This window comes from Polyodon spathula, chromosome 26, assembly GCF_017654505.1.
Source record: "Polyodon spathula isolate WHYD16114869_AA chromosome 26, ASM1765450v1, whole genome shotgun sequence".
Lineage (NCBI taxonomy): Eukaryota > Metazoa > Chordata > Actinopteri > Acipenseriformes > Polyodontidae > Polyodon > Polyodon spathula.
Window position 1 is genome coordinate 13,381,862 of NC_054559.1, and position 23,779 is coordinate 13,405,640.

General features: G+C 36.1%; 1 protein-coding gene across 34 annotated transcripts in view; it reads left to right on the plus strand.

Moving 5' to 3' along the window:
- LOC121300760 (RNA binding protein fox-1 homolog 1) overlaps positions 1-23,779 on the plus strand; it is a 580,013-nt gene that overhangs the window by 388,997 nt on the left and 167,237 nt on the right. For 31 of the 34 annotated variants that reach the window (XR_005947563.1, XR_005947564.1, XM_041229575.1 and 28 more), the window contains one exon: positions 3,619-3,660. The exons of 2 other annotated variants lie outside the window; for them this stretch is intronic. Coding sequence is in view for 30 of the 32 variants with exons in the window: in XM_041229575.1 (XP_041085509.1) it covers positions 3,619-3,660 (42 nt within the window). In the remaining 2 variants the exon portion in view is untranslated. Of the gene's footprint in view, positions 1-3,618; positions 3,661-13,429; positions 13,805-23,779 lie in introns of those variants that run through there. One more of the 34 variants, XM_041229589.1, reaches the window with a different exon arrangement.

Below are 23,779 nucleotides of genomic sequence, written 5' to 3' on the forward strand. Positions count from 1 at the left end.
CAAGTGAATTTTGAGCCACCTTCCGCGAGACAGAGTGGGAGTTGTGCTATTGACGAAGCCAATGAACAGGTGTACTGTGTCTTGTATATTTTCATGTTCAACTGAAAATTACTAACAAGGTGTTGTGACATTTCCATGGGTCAAATCTAATGCCGTTTGAATAACGCTAAAACAAGCTAATTATAAGCAGTAGTTTACCTCAGAGATAAAAAGAACAGATGTGAAATATACAGAAAGGAGAAGAATGAGTTCACGATTTAAAAAAAAAAAATCTAATAAAAAGAATGAAGACCCAGTTCTGAGGCTTATAATGCCACGCTAATTGTTAAGGTGAGGCTGTTTTACCTACTGAAGAAATGCACAGCGCACCCAATTAGGCACCATCTGACACTTCTAGCTCTCTGTTGTGTCAGTTATGAGCATAATCAAGAGGCTTGAATATTGACATCTGAACAGTAATTATTCTTTTGACTATTGCACACTGATGATGTGCAAAACTAGCAATGCTGTACTCTCTCTCTCTGACTTCTAGCACGTGATGGCACGGAGGCTGACTGTAGAATGCAGGCTTTTAAAAGCTGCCATCTTGTTAAATGAAGAGACAAACAGAAGGAATCGCAAGGTCATGTTAAGAGAAATATTTTAATTTACCAATCCTCAAAGCTGATATTCTAAACAGAAAGAAAAAGAATAAACCATTTAAGGTATATATATATATATATATATATATATAATATATATATATATATATATATATATATATATATATATATATATAAAATTATTAATTTTGCCACATACCATGATGATACTGCAACAAGATGCTCATGCTGTAGTACAAACAATGTTAGTGTTGATCAATGGCATGTTGTGATACCAGGAAATTGTAATCCCAGTACTACCACCATGGGTTATAGTGGGGATTGTAGCTGTCAACTGAAGGACGGTTATGAAATCAGAGTTGCTGGTTTGAATCTCCAGCTGAATCTCGGTTATGTCTGTTGAACAGGGATCATTCTTAACTGAATGTTAGGTTGCCTCAGGTCCACAAAAGGAAATCTAATTTCATGTTTGCCATTCTATGCAAAGCCTGCCACTGCTTTCTTATGAGCCATTTTGAAAGCTAACCTAGGGGGTGGTGCGAAGCTGTGTAACCCTAATGATTATCTCCTGTTATGGTTTTGGCAACCTCGTGGAAATTAAGTATTTTGTGAGCCTCTGACTGACATATATATTCTGCCTTTATGTGAATAGTACTGTACAGAATGAATTCCTGTCAGCTTCTGAACCCCACTAGGTAGATCGGGTTATTAGGTGTGCTGTAGAACTTAAAGGCATGCATGAAAAGGCTGATACACAGAGCTGAATACCAACCAGTTTGAGACTTGAGCTATGTGCTGAGAATGATGCTTTGGGCCCAAGATTACTTGGCAGCTCTGGTTTACACCTTGTCTTCCATTCATTTCTTGATATTAAAAAAACACAGAAGCAATACCAGTTGTGAATTAATAGACGCTATCCATTTATTATTATTATTATTATTATTATTATTATTATTATTATTATTATTATTATTAGTAGTAGTAGTAGTAGTAGTAGTAGTAGTAGTAGTATTGTTATTATTATCTTGGATGAATGATCAGAATCTTGATCAACATTCATCAGTGTCTCATTGTCAAGAAAAAATTGTTGACATCAACTCAATGCATCAATTATTAGAGATCTTTTCACTATCTGACAGTGGGGTTGCAATAGTGGCTGTCTTCTCTCCATTCAAAACAATGCAGAGACCCACAAACAAAAGTACTTGTAGTGGTATGCATGATTTCAAATAACACACTTTTTAAAATGTAATTTTACTTTTTAGCTCTGGAATACTAAAATGTTGCTGTTGTTTTTTTTTATTTTTAATTTTTTTTATCAGAAATACTTTTTAAATAGCACACTACAGACCAAACCAAGGTGAATCAAATGTGAAATAATACATGTAGATCCTGTATAGATTTCAAACATGTAGATCCTGTATAGATTTCAAACATGTAGATCCTGTATAGATTTCAAACAGTTGGTCTTCCGTAAGAAGATCTAGATTAGATTCTGTGGTTGTTGTTCGTCATTTACTTCTGTTATTTTTTTGTTCCTAAAAGTCATTCACTTTGGATTTGGAGGGGTCTTTCAATGCACTGGAGTTTGTTGTTGGCATTTGGTTGCAGATTGTGGAAATGCCACTGGTTAATTTATAGAAATGGACCAATCTCCATCTTATCTAGCAATCTGTACAGTGCACTGACCTCAGCAAGCAAGGGACCATAAACTCAGTTTATAAGCTATTCCAGCCATGATATTTAAATATTAATCACAGGTCTTAAAATGATTTACTGCTGGGCATCCACTTCTGGTATGAAAATAAAAGCTTTGGGTTTTTGAAGTTATGGATGAAACACAATACAGTGTATTTCCCAGCTATACAAGAAAGATAACACCTTCAGGGATACCAAAGACCCAAACTAGCTTACTTAGCCACAGAACTCCGGAACTATGGAACTCCTTACCTAAAGAAAGTCTTGAGAAAATTCAGAAATAGACGTTCAAATAAATACATCTGTCAACCTGCTATTATTTTGGAGAGTAAAACAAAAGCACAACGTTGTTTTCAACAGCAGGGGCACACGCCACTGTTGCGTGCACTTTTCTGCATCAGCTTCCTATCCTCATTTACCACAGCCTCTACGTTCCACTGCAGTCAGCAGAGTCCACTTACTGGCATTTTCTGACTCAGACTCTTCTCTTGCGCTGTGACTTCCAGAATTCATTGATGCCTCAACCCTTTTACTACCGCCGTAGGTTGAAATAACTCCCATTGCATAGCAACTTGAGCTATTTCAGGATTAGTTATGGGTTTCATCCTTTCTTTCATCGCTGCATGTGGGTAGAGGGTTCTTTGGATAACTGTTGCTTTTTAAGTGGTAGTCTCATGGAAGATGTCAGGGCTGGTTCAGAATGAATATTACAGACCATGTTCCACAATGAATTCTAGGCAGTAGATGCCTCTGTTGCATTGCCATCATACAGAGGTATGAGCGGTTGCTTTAAGGGATAAATAACAATGCCTTCGATTTTATGTTGTTTACATATTAAAATACAACTCTGTCTCAGTTCTGAACATCAGAACATTATGTTTTTGATTTGTAAGCAAAGTGTGTGTGTGTGTGTGTGTTTTTATGTAGCATTTGTAGTTTTATTTATTTGGTTAAATACCTTGGTAAATGTGATAATTAAAAGGAATTGAGTATGTTTACACATTCGAACAGGTACAATAATTACACCCTGGCCCTTCAAACTTATGGGTGCTGTCATTAAAACTCTATTAGTCTATGATGCCCAATAGGTTGGGTTAGTTAATGGAAGTATAAGTACCTCATTTCAATGCAGCACCTGCCATGATAAAGGGTGTCATTGATATTATGAGCATAAGAGAAGTAAATGTTAAAAATATATTTATATTAACAATGTATTAACTATGGTAAAATGAAGGCTTTATATATGTGTGTGTGTGTGTGTGTGTGGGTGTGTGTGTACATCATGTCATTTTAAGTGCCAATGTATTTCTTTTGACAGATTCCAAGACAGCAAATGAGCTGTGACAGAGAGCAACTAAGGGTAAGTTCCTTTTTGCATTAAATGCTTGCTTTTGCCAAAGGATATTTGAGTGCTGCACTTGTGAGTTCAAACTGTACTGGGAAAGGGCAGCTTGGAAACCAGGTTCACCATCGGCTTGGAGTCGCATCCTCTTATTGTAAAATGCTGGAGATGCAGTTGTTGGTGGGCTGTGTGGCCAAGAAGCTGAGAATTGGGGTTGCTCTGGCTTACTGGAATCAAGATGTTCTCATTTTCCATCTCCAATTATGTGTGTGATTTTCAGCTTATGTTTTTCTCTTTTTGTTTGCCTATTTATCATTTCATTGGGAGTACAATGAAAACGAGGTTATTGAAATGCAATACCTATTTGTCTTAATGTCCAACAAGGGAAAGAAAAGTTTACAAGCTTTTGTTCTTTGTGAGTTTTCTTCTTGTGAGTTTACAAAAATGAGGTCCCTCCAGATCACTATTGCACTATGACTGTCAGCTGCTCTGCTTTTTGAGGGATTTAAGGCTGCCAAGTTGATGACAGCAGTAGCAATCCTAACATTGTTAATGTTGGCTTAGCATCACCTGGTGGGCAGGTATTGTTTTTTGCAACACTGGAAATAACTGCAGGTTTTTTTTTGTTTTTTTGTTTTAAATTTAGCGCACACCCTGTGTATAATCTGCCCTACTGAGTAAAATGTGCATCACTTGTATAACGCTCACCTCTTGTGTAATACTCTATAATGTGATTACATCTCTATACTCTGCATCTTGTTCACAATATACAATTCATAAACAGCATACAGAAATCCTTCCAAGATTTATGAAAAGGTGCTGTTGATACTTCACCTTTAAGATTTTTGCTTGTAAAGTTGACTAACCCTTAAATCAGCCAGTAAATAATGTTGTTATTACCATAGTATAGACCTGTAATTTTGATGTAGGAAAGCTAATTCAGTTAAAAAGAAGAGCCTAATAAAAGGTAGTGCTAAATTGCATTTCAGAGTTCTTGTAGTAATGCAATTTAAGGTTTGTTTTAAATAGCCTAAGGCTAGAAACACTACACCGTAACTTATTTTAGAGTGATTAGAGCCCTGCTGTATTAATTCATGCATTTGAGTAGTCTAGAAAGAGGAAAGAGATGAATGGTCCTCCTAGCATTACCATAAACTTGATTGCATGAGCCATATACTGCAGCAGATGTTTGACTGGGATGTAGGAGGTTTGAACCCTTGTTTTCCAATGCACTCCCCTGATTCCTGTTTGTCATTATGTCTCTTGATGATTGACGAGTCTTGATCTTTTTTCTCCTTTAGACGGTGCCTATCGATTTACCACCTTTTCTTACGTGACCACGCTGACTGTGCAAAACAAATTATTATTATTATTATTATTATATTATTATTATTATTATTATTATTATTATTATTATTATTATTATTATTAATAATAATAAATTGTACACTTATATTTAACTGTTAGTTTCTGTCTACATAGCAATTCCTGGTTGGTGCAAGTCCGTTCCTAAGAGTTTTATAACTTTACATAGCAAGCAGCTTTATAACTTTACATAGCAAGCAGTAGCTATGTATCCTTTTAAATTAATCTTCATTTGCCAGTTGTAAATACATTAGGAAAATGTATAGATGGGGATATGGTGGAGGAGGACATTTTTACATTTATGTAGAGAACCGCTAATCCAATTGTGATCAAACTTGATTTAGACATTCTTTAGTTTTTAAGAGTAATGCAAACCGGGAATATAGTGCTAGGTCATTGGTGATACTGATGGCTCTAATTTTGTGGTGCTGTGCTGTGGAGGAGTCACTGACATCCTTATTATTTTATATTGATTAATTTATTTTGTAGTTGTACCAGTTAAAGTAAAATGTTGTAAAATAGGCTACACTAATTAGCCTTCTCTTATATTTGTATGCAGTTTGTAAGCTTGAGAAAACAAAACAAAACAAAATAGCAAGAATGTGCAAATCACATCCTAATTAACTCTTATTTAAGTATGTTTTCAAAACTATATAGATGTCAGTCTTTCACACTTGGATAATAAGGGCCAGCATACACAGTGCCACATGCAGTGATCTTGTATGTTGAAACAACACCAGTAGAATTCTACACCACTCTATTTTGTAGTGTCTGGGATGGGAGGGAATCATGTGATCATGGCAAAATGGTGGGTTTGAGCTGGAAACTCTTACAGGTTACATTCCTGAATGAATGGTAAACAGCTTTTGAAACATTGCTCTTAATAATTTGCTTTGTCTACTAGTACAGTAAAAATGACAAAGATATTCCCCCATCACATTAATTCTGGCTATTAAGCCATAAACGTTGTTTATGCTGTGGAGTCACATTGGCATGAAACCCCACAAGTGCTGCTTCCACTTCATAACCACCAGGGTGCGACATTGTTAGGATTCAAATTGATTTTTCTTTTACAATTGACAGCAAATTCACCCAATGATTACCACAGAGGTTCCTTAACTAGAACTAAAATAAAATATACATTTAAGAGCCCTTACATAACATTCCTGGATTGAGTTTAACACTGAAGGTGCTAATAATTAATAATACACTTTCTTGCTGTGTTGCATTTTAGCTTAAATACAAGTAAAGGTATTAAAACAATAATTATTGTTTTAAGTTTACACAAAAAAAATAAATAATTAATGTGAAAAGGAAATATTTGACTGTGTAAAATAATGGTTAACATCTACAATGACACGTGAAGCTCTTATCACAAAACATCCTTACATACAATAGCAAGCAACATGGAGCACAGTTTGGGCTTTCTTTTACTCTTGGACAGTTGTAACTAACTACACTATTAAGCAGTGGTTTTGTAGCAGTGGTTTTTGGATGCTAATAAATGTAGTCCTGCAAAGTTTTAGTTTAATTAGTAGATATTTTTTCAGCTAATTGTAGTGAAGTTGATATGACTTCAAATGATTTATGAATACCAGTTATCGATTGTAGATATTTTTGTTGACTGTATATAACTATCATTGGGATGTTATAGAGGATCCTTTCTGTAACATTTGCATGCACTTATTTTTGCTAAATTTCTAAATCAGCAAGAATCTAGAATATAGATTTGAACTTTACAGGAAGTCTTGGGTCATGATGATTTGGATTGGCACAATTCAATTTATTTATATTCCTGTACAGACCTTGCTTGAATATGCTGTAATATCACCTGCAAATAATCTTTTTTTATCAAGAGATATGGGTTAGTTGTAAGATGACGTTGATATCCATGAAAAATGTAGAAAATAAAAAAATAAGTACTTGATTGTATAGGAAGGGATTTTGACAAAGAAGATGTCTTGATAATCTGAAGAACTGTTCCACTTAATAAAGGAAAGATTTTCTTTGGAAACTTGGTTGTTTTTCTAATAGGAGACACCACCTATCAATTACATCATTATCCAACATCTTACAAGTAGCATTCTATGCCTCTGTTTCATGTTGTCTTTTGATTTCCTCCACCTTGCAGTGTGCCTTGTCCAGTGGGGAATTTGGCCCAGAAGACCACTTGTTCTGTCTGCTGGCTAGGCTATCAGTCTAGGTCGGTCAGTATTAGGGCAGATCTGAGCCTCAATGGACAAGGCCATCAAATTATATCATTGAATTTATTAAACTTGTTAAATCAGTAAATCACAATCAAACTCTTCAGTGGATGTCTCCTTTCTGAATATTAAATGAAGCTTAATGTATTATTATATAAGGACCTGTATTTATTTTCAGTTTTATATTTTTACAAATATCAGAACATGTAGGCTTGCTATTCTGTAAGAAAATGGAAAAAAGTTAACACTGAATTTTGTTTGACATTTTCCTTGCCCTTACCATGGTCATAGGAGCAAAGAACTACCTGAAGGCTTCATTAAAGTAAATAGGAAGCAATTTTCAATCAGATAAAAAATAAATGTTGAGTAGACCACCAGGTGAAGCTGCAGAGGCTACAATGTTAAGGTCATTCAATAAGCAATTAGAGTTTGTCGGGGGGGGGGGGGGGGGGGTACAAATGGGGAAAAACTGACTACCATGTGTAACGGAGTTACCTGTTGCCGTGTAGTGGGCCACTGGTTTTTTCAGTTTGAGTGGTAGGATTTCCTGTCTGCCTCTGGATTTCACCACCTACACATGGTACCTCCACAGCCTAATGAGTTACTAGGCCATCAAATTACATAAGATGAAAAGTTATTCTATGGTCATAAGCAAAACAAACCTTCAGTAAGCGAGCTTAAAGGTACCACAAAAAATGACACTATGAACCCTTAACGACATTATGCGATTGTTTCTGCGTCCAGATTTTTAGATCAGGTTCTTAACAACAATATCACTGCAGGGTAACATACGGTGAACCCTTCTATTCTGAGCTGCTCAATCCCAAAAAATCACGCTGAAAAAAGTTAACACTGGTTTGTTCCCCACATTTTCCTTGCCCTTACCCTGCTGCATTATTTCACACAGCGACAAGAACTCCACAAATAGATTTAGGCTTCATTACAGTAAATAGGTAGCAATTTTCTTCTCCTAATTACCCGAAGATAAAAGAAAACATGGTGACAGACCACAGGTCACCAAATACCATAATGAACCTTTCTTATCTTCTTCTGTACAGTGTTTTCTTATATAAGATAAAATAATTCAACAGATGATCACAAGACGTTTTACAGACTTATTGCTAAAGCACGGCATGAACAGCACCCTGTGACTCTCAGCTTTGCTAAGACCCCTGATTTTGACAGCAGATGGCAATGTATCATTAGTTGTAAACTGTATCAGTTTGATGTGTTTCTGAGTTCTGCTAGGGACAAGAGCATTTCAATGATCTGTGCCACCAGTACTTTACTACTACCTTGAGGCTTTCTTGATTTTCTCAATCTTAATGTTTTTACATTGACATGCACATGTAATAGATATATTTCTACTTCATATAGTATAATGTCATCTATTTAAAGCAATCCATGTTAGAAAATAAATAAACATACCTCCTTTATTTAACATACCATATAAACATAAATACTGTATAATGTAACACACTATTTATTTTTTAATATGTTTTACTACCATGGTACAATTTTAATGGATTTTAATATTCTATGACTCATCAATGAGTTATGCAAACCCTACTGTGATGGTCTTATGTTAAGTAGTTTTTAATATTTTAGTTGTTTTATTGGAACACTGTTAAAATGCTAATTACATTAATGAGCGCATATGTCAGGTATTGATGATATAAAAAATGTGTAGCAATGTATTTTAAACGTATTACAAAGTTGAACATTATTCTGGGCATATAAAACATTTAGAAGTGATGTCATAATTTAGATCACCTACCCTACCCCTGCTACCCGTATCAACTCTAGTAAATCCAAAGCAAGAGTTACAAAATGATTGAGCCCAAATTTATAAAAAGGAAAAATGAAAAAAAAATATTGTTTTAATTACTTGTAACAAATTTGAGTTTGAAAACAGCAGCTTAGTCTGTTTTTCCTTTTAGAAATAATTGTTAGACCCAGATGGTAGTGTGAGGGTGCCATTGCTCTGGTGTGACACAATTCACTGTTAAAACTGTGGCTGTAAAGCTACACTAAAAAAAAAAAAAAAAAAAAAAAAAAAAAAAAAAAAGTTCCCTTTCAATTCGAAGACGACCAACAACATACTTATAGGATATGCCTGCCTATTGGTAGGTATTACTGAGTTCTTTATATCAGAGCTGCTGATAGGCCCCTTCCTGGGGTAACGTCCTCGGTCCTGCCTACTGAGGGATCAAAACAGTCAACCCATGGATGCCATTCCTCATTTTGTCTCTCAATGTGTTAAAGTAAGACATCTCTGTTTACAACCGACGTATTTTGAAAATTCACTTAAATGCACTCAAAAATTCAGTTCACCCACGTTGCCATGGTGTCTGTTCTATTTACTTATTTACTATTTAGCTTTGCTGTTGTGTGCATGTATGTGTGGTATTCTTTTACTGCCTTACAGTTAAAAAAAACAAAAAACAAGCATGATTCCTCCACTGGGATCCAGCTCTGCTGCGTCCCGCTGTTGAGTTGAATCAGCCGGCTTGTTTCAGCTGCCTACTTGGCGTGCTTGGTAATAACAATAATAATACCCATTTACAGCTCAGTGGTGACTGTGTCTCCCATAGCTGAATTGTTGTGATGTAAGCCTATATATTATATATATATATATATATATATATATATATATATATATATATATATATATATATTATATATATTTTTTTTTTTTTTTTTTTTTTTGCTTTTGCAGTTAAAAATAAAAGCAGTACACTTTGTCTTCCTGTATAACACACCACAGTTCCTTGAGTCTGTGCTCCACTCCAACATACTCTACATCCTGCCCTGTTGTGTGACTGCATGCGGTCTAGAACCAGGTTATCATCACACTGCACCCTAGTGCAGCACCGTGCGCTTCCCTGTACTGCTCTCCTGATTACCTACTCGAGCCTGTGTATGCACCCCGGCGTATGCTATGCGCTACCCTGGGTTGTGTTGACTTTCACACGGTTAAGGCTGGGCGCCTCTCAGTGCTTAGCACCCCAACATGTCAATAACACCTGCATTCGGTGCTCTGATTCTTTGGTGCACCAGTAATGTACTCTACCTCACTCCGTGTCCTCGGTGCTTCTGCACCTTTGGTGACTGAGTGCTTCATTACACAGGTCTACACCCTCCAGTGTTTAAACAACGCCCTTGGGGCCAGCAGATATCAAGTATGGCTAAATTCCACACTTGCACGTCCTGCACAGCGTCCCCTGCTAGCACGGCCTGATAGCTGTCTCAAGCCCATGCTCTTGCCCCGGCTCAGCCAATAATGCCAGCCCCAGAGCTGACTCCTCCTGCACGGGGGTCACCCCGGATGAGGAGGTCCATGATGCGATTTCGATCATGGCCTCACGGGAAAGTGGGTCCTTCCTTCAGAAACAGCCCTTCCTCCCCTGACCATTCCTTGGATCAACGGTAGAGGAATTGCTGCAGCGCTCTCACCGAGAAGGCAAGGTGTCTTGGCAAGTAGCCTCAATACTCCCTTCCTGTACTCTAGTACGGGAGAGAATGAGACACTGGCGTCTGCCATACCTGCCAGTCTGTTCGGCCAGGAGAATGGTTTATAACAGCGGACCGAAAGGACGCATTTTCTGCGTCCCTATTAGTGCAGCGCATAGGAAGTATCTCCGCTTCGCATTTTCGAGTTATCCATGCTACCATTCGGCTTCTCCTTAGGGCCCTGCATGTTTTCAAAGTGCATGGATGCCATTCTGGCTCACTTGCGGCTGCAAGGGATCAGGATGATTAACTACCTGGATGACTGGTCGATCTGTCCCAGTCGCACCTCTGGCACCCAGAACCAGGCAGACTCCAACTTGTGGGTCTGGCCCCAGAACGGGACCGTTTGTTCGCCTTAGGACTCTCAGACGCAGTTGTCAGTATACTGCAGAACGCTAGAGCCTCCTCCACTGGAGCATTGCACGCCTATAGGTGGAAGTATTTTCAAAATTGGTGCACAACCAGAGGTCATGAATTATTGCCCTATAGCAACTGTTTTGCAGTTTCTGCAAGATCTGTTATAGACTGGTCCATCCACCTCTGCGTTGAAAGTATACCTAGCAGCCATATCTACAAGTCATGTCCCCATTGTCTCCTGGGCACTCATATACTAGCGACACGTTTTTTGAAGGGTGCTCTCGGGTTACGCCTTCCAGGGAGGGTCAATCTCTATGAAGACAGCCTCCCTCTTGGCTACCACCTTCTCAAAGTGGTCCAATGTTGGTACACAGCTCATGTAAATGTGTTTGGGAAGATGGCAGCAGGGTGTCACATCATACAAACGCTGCTTTCCTCCCCTTTCTCTAGGTTCTTAATGTGATAGATCCTTTCTTGCCTTTATTAGGCACGAAGGTCCTTGAAGTTGCATTCTCGCACCACTAACATTGGGTTATGTGGTTCTGACGCGTCCCTCGTATGCTGCCGTTCTGTCTCCCTCGTGACTGCTCTGGTATACTTTCCCATAAGTATGTTGTTGGTCGTCTTCGAATTGAAAGGGAACGTTAGGTTACTTACTGTAACCTTGGTTCCCTGGAAGAGAAGACGACCAACAAACCTTGCAAGGTCGCATCTGTCTCCATCATAGGTTGGATGCAAAAAGAGGAATGGCTTCCGTGGGTTGACTGTTTTGATCCATCGGCAGGCGGGACTGAAGTTTTCACCCCAGGAAGGGGCCTATCGGCATCTCTGATATAAAGAGCTCAGTGGATACCTACCAATAGGCAGGCATATCCTATAAGTATGTTGTTGGTTGTCTTCTCTTTCAGGGAACCGGGGTTACGGCAAGTATCCTAACATTTTTTTGTTTTTTTCTTGGTGTGGGGAATGGTGGGAGTGGTGTCATGTACAACTTAATAATATTGATCTACTGCATTAACACAGCTGGTTAAATATTCTGTTTTAAACAGACAGTTGTATAATGATGGCAGATTAAATATGGAAGAATGAATAACATTTTATCTGATACCCGTTGTGCTCGGTCTGTCTGACCTAGTGTGATTTACAATGAATTATGGAAGTATGATAGCAATCCCCCCAGTTTTGAACAGAGGGAATGCAGCTGCAACATCAAGCATGTTATGAATTTGTACATGTACTGTAACCTTTTTTAAACAAGTAATCTAAGGTCCGGTGGAGAAGATGCCTTTGATTTAAACATGCTATGTTTGAACTATGTTATCATACTTTATAATTTACTTACAAAATGTAACAGTCGTTCAGTAATGCACATGACCAAGTTATTCCCAGGTGAGAAAGCTGCATAACCAATTACAATGAAATACAGTGTTCCGCCTTTATAAGGCGGCCTTTTATACTGCAGAACAAGTTATAAGGTGGTATGGTCATGGCTCCCATTTGCCCCATAATAACATTAAACTAGCACTAGTAGTCTCGTTATAAGGTGGAACTAGCATGGGCTCTTAACTAAGGCTCCCGACTACAACGTTATAAAAGGGAAGCGCTTTACTACTATTTATACTGTACTAATATACTGAGGATACAAGTACTTTAATTGCATGCATCGAAATATATCTAAATCTAACAAACCATTTACAGTATTGTGTAAGTGTTTTCCATAGAATTTGTATCGCTGTCTGCAAGCACACTTTCCCTCACAGCTCTGTGTACACAGCAGCAGTAGCAGCTTAGAGTCAGTAGATGGCTGTAGAAAAGTATGTTGAGCAATTTAGTGTTATAGCAGTGAGACTGTGGAAGGCCTTGACCTGACTGGTTGCAGCTTTTATCTGGAGTGCATTTACAGAGATAAAGCAAAAGCAAGGTGCAGTACATGCTCTTGACTTTTGCGTGCTTGGCAATAGCATTTGGATTGAGCAGCTATAGGTTTTTTTTTTTTCTTTTCTGTTCGTTCCCTGCTTGTCACCCAGTGGTTTTTTTGCAAGGGGTGGATTGCTTTGAGATCTCGCTGCTCAGCAACCTCACCTTACCTGGCTAAGAGAATAAAAAAAAAAAAAAACGTGTTTTTACCTTACAGTAAAGAAGTGATTTAACTTTCCTGCAAATTCTTTATTGAATTGGGAGCTCAAAATTCCCTGCCTGCAGTCAAGGGAGTGGCGTGTGCCTCATGCGTGTGTGTGTGTGTGTGTGTGTGTGTGTGTGTGTGTGTGCGTGTGTGTGTGTAATCTATGTGTGTGTGTGTGCTCCCCCCAGCACACTCCACCCCCCCAATCACCACCTCTCGCTTACTTTTGCCTGCACAGTTGTACTTGACTGCCTTAGTGCACAGACCTGCTCATTAAAAAGACACAGCAAGAACTGTTACCTAAGCAAGGCTTGTCAGTAAAAAGGAGAGGAAGAAAAAAAGAAAGATAGAAAAAAGGAAGAGACAGCAAGAAGCCTTTCCCCCCCCCACACGCAAGAAGAGCCGCTGAACAAGTGTCATTTTAAGAAACAAAAAAAAAATCTTGTATAAAAAGAAGAGAACTGTGAACACTTGACAGAAAAAGGCAAGAGTGTCTTCTCACTGGTTTCAATATCTTAGCTGAAGAACTTGCTAAAGTCAGGAGATTCTGTTCACTGCCTGAGCCCTTGATTCCGTTTTCAAGATGATGATGTATCTGTGGGTAGGTAGTGTTTATCTCCATTACTTTTTTTTTTGTTTCCTTTGTTTTGTATATTGACTATTGGTAAAAGCATTTTTTAAGAGCGCATATATGTTTTCAGCAGATTTGTGTATTAAGGAAGAGCAGCCATGGTGCAGGCATTCACATTAGAATTAGCACATTTCCTTCTGTTGTTATAAGTAAGATGGTCAGTTCATGGGTGCTCCAATGGAAAGCATTTGGTTTGATTATAATGAGGTGCACATTGTGTGGGTCAGCATAACTGTTTGTTATTATTTGACTTTCTTTTCATTGATTTCAAAGATTCACCAGGTTTCAGTGTTTAAGTTTGCATTCTCTGGAAAATGTATTTTATACTATACAGAACAGCTGAACACTTCATAGTTAATGGATTACATATTTTGCATACAGTACATGCAGTAGAAATTGTGAATTTAACATAGTCATCATTTGTGTGGTTTTAGCCATGTAAATGTGCTTTATTGATAATGCATTTCTTCAGTAAATAATTCTTATGTTTTCTTGTATTATTGCTTATTTTAAAATGTATATTGCTACTGCATGTATGTAATTACAGCCCCTGCTACACAAACACACGTTACTTTTATAAAAGCATGTATTTAAAGGTAATTTCTAGGATTTTTTTTTTTCTTTTCAACATTTAAAAAAAAAAAAAAACCTTTAGGAGAATGAAACAGTTAGAATCTGTTGTGTGACTGTAAAACAACTCAAAATGCATCAAAAAGTGTGCAAACTTGACTTGTGCAGCTTTACTTACATAAAAAGGCAAGGGGAGTGACTTGCTTCCTTAGAACAAATGCTGACAGATTTGGTAATGTGTGTCTGATTTACTTCTATTTGTTGAATACAAGATTTGTACTGCTACAGTCAATTACACTGTTACAATTATTATTCATATGTAAAGGAAGTATAATATTTCCACGATATTGTATTTATGATATGTATGTGACGAAAATATTTTAAAACTATATTAAATAAACATGTTTTAAAACTTGAAATAAAATAACATTTGTATATATTTAGCATATATTAAAATATATTTTCTTGTTTGTATGGTAAAAATCTATGTGATCAGTGGACTGGACTCCAAACCCTCCATTATATGCTATAGCCACAATATATATATATATATATATATATATATATATATATATATATATATATATATATATATATATATATATATATAAATGTCCTTAGAAAACTTATATAGAAAACTTAAATATATTGATTAATAACTATTTGGGGTAAAACTACAAAAAGTTGTTTTAGAGAACTGAAGACAAAGAAATACGGTGCAGTGTTTCTTCCCATTGCTTACCCTGCTATTATCACTCAATCTTATAGTTAGTTCAGAAAATGTTGCACAAGCTAATCAGTCATGCAGTACATTTAGCGCAACCAGATGACTTGTTCTCCAAGAGAAGTCTCAGAAGATGAAAGCTAATCGCTTTGAACAAATCCAAATTAGTCCACTGGCTTAATGTAAAATGGTTTGTTCTGGCTGCAAAATAAATGAATATGGGTTGTTTATTTAAGCATTAATTTATCGTAATGTCATAAGCCATTCTGGTGTAAGATATTTACAGATATTATATATATATATATATATATGGAGTTTTGTACTGCCAATATTGACTAAAAGTCAAAAAAAGGTTTAATTCTGATATGCTTTTTGATATATTATTCATGTGATTTCACTTTTAGTAAAACATTGAAGTAAACAAAAAAGATCAGATGAATTTACAGTGTTCACAAACGAAACACTAAAAACTGATCTGCAATATGTGTATCCCACACAAGACTTATCACACATTTGTTCAGTGGTTGTTTACACATAATTGAACAAAATATTTTACAAATATGGTGAAAGCTTGCGATAGAAAGGATCGGACGTTACAAATCAAAGTGAGTCCAGCCCTCAGTGGGGGTTTAAAAAAAAAGAACAGCTGACACCTGTTCTTTTCTGTTTTTGAGTTTATTTTTACTAGCAGGCATCATTTTTTATAGGGTGTAATACCTTTAGCAATCTCTATTTTCCTTATGCATTTTTCAATTCGAATTAGCTCTGGGTCTGTCAGCTGAATTTACTTTGACATTTTGCAACTGGGAAAACATCCTGGTTATCTGTTACCTCAGGGACAAGAGCAGACTTTAAACTACAAAGCAGCTTCTCTGTAAATGGTGGGTGTTAGTGAAAATAATATAATCAAAGTACAGTATTTCTCTAAAAGTACAGTTTATTATACAGGAAATCGATGTTGCATGGTTTATTACATAATTAGATGTTTTGTCACAAATACAGCCTTATCAAAAACACTTGTGAATTCTGCTTTATTAATTTTTCTGTGAGGTAAAATATGAAATGACCATCTGACTCCAGACTGTTTAAGAAGGGGTCATTCACCTTATAAGGCAGATATGATATTCAGACAGACCATGAGATGTCTGTGAAATGTGAGCCATTCCTTATTTATTTGTTTTATTTGAGATTTTTACTGATTTTCTCATACAGGGTATTTTGAAGATATATTTTAGATGATTTTAGTTATGCATCAGCTATTTGGGGAAATTTAAACCAGAGCTGATATAAACATATTTATTTTAGCACGGTCACTGCAACTGAGTTCATTGCATTATAATGTATAGGAAGTGTGTTATTATTATTGTTATTGTGCATTCTTATTGTTCTTATTCTTACTCTATCAAGATATATTTAGAGAAAATGTGTATTTTTCCCTCTAATACACTTTTGTAACATTTTTCTAAGAAATAGTGTTTCTGATGGACAGATAGGAAAGGGTATTTCCAGCCAGTCTGAAGTTTGATTTCTCCAAAAGGTGGATTTGTTTACTTTTGGTCTTTTGCTTAAGGTAATAGATCTGTTTTACCTTGATTTGAATTCCTAAAATTCCACTGGCAGGATAGCACTTGTTTGATATGATGCTTATAGTTAAGTACTAAAATATTATTAATAATATAATAATAATAATAATAAATATAATAATAATAATATAATAATAATAATAATAGTAATAATAATAATAAGAATCTTGGATGTGTATTTATTCAGTGATTCAGTCATGCTGACATTTAAATATAATATATGAACAAACACGTTGTCTATCGCTTGTATAGTTCTTGTTATTAACTGCTAACATTGTTATAGATCCATGCATGTGGGTCTTAATTTAGTTTAGTTTTTACATTTGTTAATTGTTAGTTAATTTAGAGAACCATATATAAACGAATACACGTACAAAACAGTTTCAATATTCTGAGCGACTTTAATAATTTTTAGGTACGGATTCTGGTGGACTGATCTTTTTATTTCATAAATAGGTCAGTGACCCTTAAAAGGATGCTCAACATGTAAAGCAGAATGCATATTTTATTAACGTGATAGATACCGATGAGGGATGGATGAAAAGCCATGGTTAAGATGCACATTAAAGAATTAAGGAACGCTAATTTGAAAACCATTCTGCCATTGTCAGATTCCAACCTAAACTGCTGCTTTCTCAAATGTTTTTAGTTTTAATCTGTCTATTGCTTGTTCTTTAAGTGTCACACATTTCACCAACGTACATTATGGTTGCTGTATCGCTGCTTATGTAAATGAAATCTCTGTGGTATTCATTGTAGGATTTTTAGAGGACATTTCAATGCAGATATTGTTTCTGTCTTTGCATTCTAAGAACCTTTTAACACATGGTTTAAATTATATTTGTATCTCACAGATGCACATTTAAGCTAAACTACAGTGGGCCACCTTCTTTCCCCTTTCTCCTAAGATTTTCAGTGATTCTAAATTGAGCTCGGCAACAATTGAGCGCATAAGCTCAGTTGATAGCACATCAGCAAATTAAATTTGTTTTGACACAAACCCTCCGTCAAAGTACATAGAAACACAATTTTTTTTTTTATTCAGCAGTACAAAGATAATTGTGTGTGAAAAGAGAATACTGTTTTGACAACTTCTGTATGAAAGGCTTTAGAGGAAGTTAAGAAGTCAATTGTGAGTAGAACCTGAGTATCAATGCGACATTTCTTTAAAACACAGTAAATTCAGGAAGGAGATGGGTATTAATGCGTTATTGGTCTTAGAAATTTCCCAAAATACAAAATGATATCAAACCAGCAAGTTTGATGGGTCATTTTTCCTTGACATCAAATATTTGGCAGACTATGTTCTTTTGTAATATTCTCATTCACATTAAAAGAGTCTGGTGCTATGTATTGTGTTCTGCCTTCAATCCTGAGCTTTGGAAGATGAACACAAAATAATAGCTAATGCAATTGGCTTTAGTCGTTACAGCTTTTTAAAAGTAAAAGCCCTGTAATATATTGAGACTGCTCAGCAAAATATGAAAACAAATATACCTTCTTAGCAATTAACTGGATAACTATTCACCTCTTTACCTTGACCTAAAAATCTCTCAAAATAAAACCCTGTCCTGGACAACCAATGCTCTGCAGTCAAATAATCTGCATTTATTTTCTGTAATGAGAAACAGTGCTTTGTGCATCACAGCTTAATTCTGCTGACCACTCTGTTCAGTAACTAGGGCAGGCCAATAGATCATACATGATTAAAGATGTATCTCTCTTTCTGTCTGCTTTCAGTCAATGTACTCCTTCCTCTCCACTAAAAATAAATGAGAAGTAGAATGAGCACAGAACCGCATCACATCTACAGTAGCAGTGGCTTTGATTTACCTTGAAAATAATATTGGGATCTCACATTGCCTCCTAGTCCAGCTGTAATAAAAAAAAATGCCTTGCAGACATGTAAAGAATGCTAATGAATGTTCGTGAAAATGACCAGCCTGGTTTCACACTGTCCCTCTGCCCACCCGACATGTCACTGAAATAAATTTCCGAGAATTTGTTTAGGAATTACCTGCTAATAAACCACTCCTGTCGGGCTTCAATTATTAATTCTCAGGAGGATCGCCTATAAAAACAGAGGCAGCTCTGTAGTGGGGATTGTTTTGTTATGAGGACCCTGGCTCTGCTAATAAGACAGTGTGGATGTGTGGGTTCAAGTGAAAATGCAAAGGGACAGAGTAGAGAAAGGCACCCACAATAATGATCTGAACCACTGTTCTTCTCACTTCATGTCACAACTCCATCCTTGAGTTATGCCTTTTTCCATTAGTGTTGTCACCACTATGTAGCTCAGTTGAGTTGATATTAAGATGGAGGATATCCAAACAGTTTATTTAATTGACTGATAAAGGGTGCCCTTAGTTCTAAACCATGTGTGAAGTACAATGCGGTAAGATAGCTTTATACAGTATCACCTTGGAGGAGTGTGTGTGTGTGTGGACTTGTTAACCATTCATAAATAGTACAGCCACCAAAACCTCTACTAAAGGGACAACTAATCTGTTTTGCCAATCGTTTAGAAGCCCTATACAGCCAGACTGGCAAATTGCATCGTACACTAACTGGAACTTAGTAAATGTAATATTGCTCTATATAATACTTTTTTTGCATGCTTCTATTACCTTATCATTCATTATTTTTGCAGCATATTGATACAGTTAACTCCTCTTAGGTCCCATATGTCTCTATGATAGACACTTTTTTTTAAACAGGTGGCTGTTACAGTATTAAAACAGAACACCAACCAAAGTTATGGAATATGAGACTTGACCAGATTGAAAGAAGATAAAGGAAATCATTGAAAAAAAAAAATTGCAAAACATGCATCCAAAAACGTATTTTTCATGTTTACACTGTATGACTATCTGCAGCAACACAATTGTGTGAGTCTCTCTCTCTCTCTCTCTCTCTCTCTCTCTCTCTCTCTCTCTCTCTCTCTCTCTCTCTCTCTCTCTCTCTCTCTCTATATATATATATATATTTTATTATATATTTTTTTTTTTTTTTTTTTTTTTTTTTTTTTTAAGTATTTAGTTAATAGAAATCTCCGTTCAAATGTAACGTATCTTAAAAGATTCAATGATCCTCAATGTGTTTTCCAGGGAGATTTTGACTAACAGATGTAGCTTTCTAGTTTGTTACCATCCGCAAGGCTTCTGATGTTGAATTAATATGTGCCTTGTATTAGGAGCACATGCAGAAACACACACACATAACAAAACACGAAACTATTTCATAGTGTGAAACCTTGCTATGAATTTCAAGCATTGAGGTGCATATATTATATCTGCCCCGTACCATGGTGATCAAACAAAGGGACAGTGACATACACAAGTGGGGTTGAATGAAAGACAGGTCAAAATGAGAGTACAGCTAAAGCAAAGGATCCTGTCATCTCACAAAAAACATATACAAATGCACATCAACACTAGTGGAGACATATGGAAATGAATGAGGGCAGGAATGAAAAGAAGTAGCAGTGATATAAATGATAATGCCTTGCTTTGTGTAAAAGTTTTTTTTGCTGCAAGAATGAAGGTTTTTTCAGTGGCTTGCAACAAAGAAGTTGTAAGGTTTATGAAGTTGCTGCATGCTGCAAGCCCAATAGCTTGGATTAAGCAAGCTCGTCTGACTTTATGGACTGTCTGACATTACCAGGAGTTGCATCTCGCCTCACAAAGTACATTAAAAGGACACAGTCAATCACAGCATTTTGTAATCTACTGTGAATTCACAAATCTAATGACAAAAGCTGATGTTTTGAAGCTGCAGCAGTTCTTGCATTTGTTCAGTATTAAATTAAAAGGTGATTCTAAATTAACTGTTTACTACATTCCTCTATATAGCGTAACCTTCAGTGAATTTGACTTCATGAGAGAATGTAGTTGCTTTCCAGTTTGTTTATCTTCCGTAAAGGTATGTGAGTTACACACACACACACACACACACACACACACACACACACACACACACAAACACAGAAAATAAGCCTACACAGGAATGGGGGTGGGTAGGGGTGGGAGTAGTTTAGTCAAGCCACATTTTTTACCTGTATTGAAATTACACATCTACTCTTCTTTACGAGTTTCAAGGGATTTTAATATCCACAAACTAAACTGGATATCAGTTTAGTCCGTAAAGTCTCTGCAGTGGTTTGGATCTCTCTTTCTACAATAGCAGGATGTTGTCTCTTTGTGCTGTTCTGTAACCAGGATTACAGGATCGGGTGTTCTTCTATCCAAGTGAAGGTCTTTCCCGTGTTTTGTATCACAAACCCAAACAAAAGCTGTTGAAAAAGGAAATGCAGGAAGCAAAGTAGGCTTTATTATTGATGTGCTTACTGCTTCATTAAATCCTCCTTAAGGACTGCAGAATGGATATGGATCATTTGCAATACTAATTATGCAGTGATCAATTGATTGTGTCTGACATTGTGCTTGTCCCCTTGAAATCCAAAATCCATTCATTTTAGACAGTCAGATTATTTCTGAATATTATATATGTTGGATACGAATTCCTTCTGTTCCGTAAATTTACAGCTTGATCATCACTATTGACTGTTCTGTAAACAAGATATTGAGTCTTGATGTAATAGCTGAAGCTGAACAATGCGTTTATTTATTTATTTATTTATTTATTTATTTGAGGAAGTCTTTAAGGTACAGTTCACGTTCATTTTACTATTGCTATATTTTCCAGCCACTGTTTAAATAATTCACAATTAACTAAGTAATTAATTAAACAAAGCAAATTGTCACCCAAAGAAATATATCTTTGTCATTTTGTGTCCAAAATAATAATTTATTAGCCATAGTTCCGTGTTTATTTATTTTTTGAGCAGTGGTAGAAAAAAAAACCCAAAATAACCCTTTACATTTCTTTATTGAGAGTGGCGTTTATTCGTTTATTCAAAGGTATATATATATATATATATATATATATATATATATATATATATATATATATATATATATATACACACACACACACACATATATATATATATATATATATATATATATATATATATATATATATATATATATATATATATATATATACACACACACGCCATGTGTTCCATTTAAAGGCATGCCATTTCTTAAATGTTATTTGCTCGTTTATTTGTTTCATTCATTTAAAACCTGGAATCCAAACTTGAAATTATATTTTCTCTGTATTTAGTTTTAATCTATTAATTGATTAATCCAGTTTTGTAAATGAAGCAATACTGCATTGATTTTAAAATCATCCTTTTAAAATAAATCTGATAAATCAATGTATATCATTTTCATAATAAATGGGTTTGGCATTTCACAGCAAATGCATGTACATCTTCAGGCCTGGCTGGTGACCTGTGACAATGAACTCTGTAATGTCTGTCCAACTTTAACAAAGGATGAACTCTTGTACATCTGCATGCATCTGACTAGGTGACCAAACCTCCTGTATAAAAGAGAAATCCTGATTTTTTACAATATATAGCAATACCATATAGACTGTCCTGCTAGGTTCTGCATTGGCCAAAACATTTACTACATCATAGAATCGAGCAATCTGTGGTGCAAACATCACATTGCACATTTCTCAGAAGATGATAGTGGGCTGAAGTGGTACTCAGGACTGGATGATGGGGAACTTACATTTTTGTTGATTTAATTAATGAATTGTTTTCTGTCTGTAACATGTAGAAGCTATTTCTCATATATATCTACATTCCAAGAGGAATACAGGCACTACACAGTGCTGTGCTACTTTGCAAACAGCAGTGTTTTCCATACAATAGTTAAACAGCACAAGAGGCAATCCAATACACATTCATCAAATGGCGGCAGTAGTGGAAGGTCTCTTTAGCAGAATTGATCCAAAATCAGAATAAGTAATTGCAATTGTATTTTTTCCAATCTATGAAGGAAGGTAGTATCTTGTATGACTTCTGCACACAGTAAAAACTACTGAAACTGCATGTGGAGCTGTCGCAATTATTTTGTTTGTTTTTTATAAGTAATATTCAAGTTACACACAGAAGTGGCCTTTATGTAGTTTTCCCACAGTGGTCCAAATGACATAATAAACCATTTGTGGTTTGTTGTACATAAGCACTATCCCAAGAAACATGGCTTTTCATCACAAGAGACTTAACAGCACATGCTGCTTTTAGAAAGATTTTATTGCAGGGATTCGAACCTGCCTCAAAGGTCAAGTGCTGTCATGAACATTAGCTTGATAGCTTTTAAATACGCTGGAAGACTCACTGGAAGCATTTTTTTTTTCACTTCACTGATATAATAATTAACTTTAGCTTTTGTAATGTAAGTTTCAAACTTAAACAACAATACCAGTCTACCTAGCTGTTTCTACCATGCTGTCTGAAGTAGGTGGAAGCCAACGCATTGTTGTAATTATTAAAATAATAAGTCATAGTGTATGAAATACTTTTCTATTTTAATACTTGCGTTTATCCCTGAGCTGTGTCAAGGCTGCATTGCAGAACAAAAACGATTACACATCGTCTGTCTATGAAAATGGGATTACAAAAACTTCTACATGCTGTTTGTTTATGAAACTGGATTTACTGTTAATGGTATTCTTCACTGTGGTTCTGCACCTAAAAATAAATACTGTAAGTTTCAACTTGACTCTACCGACCTGTTGTTTAACCTCCTTCAAGGCTTAAAGTGCATGATTTGTGCTATGCTGGGACATTGCCCGCTCAGTCACAGAAGACCCTCATGACAATATATATATATGTGTGTGTGTGTGTGTGATTCAGTCACTTGACCAGTTCACGGATATGCCTTTTTGCCCGATAGATCAACTTGACTTGATGGGTAGTAACAGTAGACAATATGGAAGAGGATGGCACTGGAATAGACCTAGTATAGTGGCTCCCTATCTGACGCACAAAGCCATCTATGCCATGTCTTTCTTACAAAAACAAGAAAGGATCATGTGACTTTTGAACCTGTATGTATTTATGTAGGTATTGTATGTGGGGCAGCATGAAGGCCCTGCAATTTTATAAATACAAAAGCACCTTCCAACGGCTATCTGCCGTTTCAA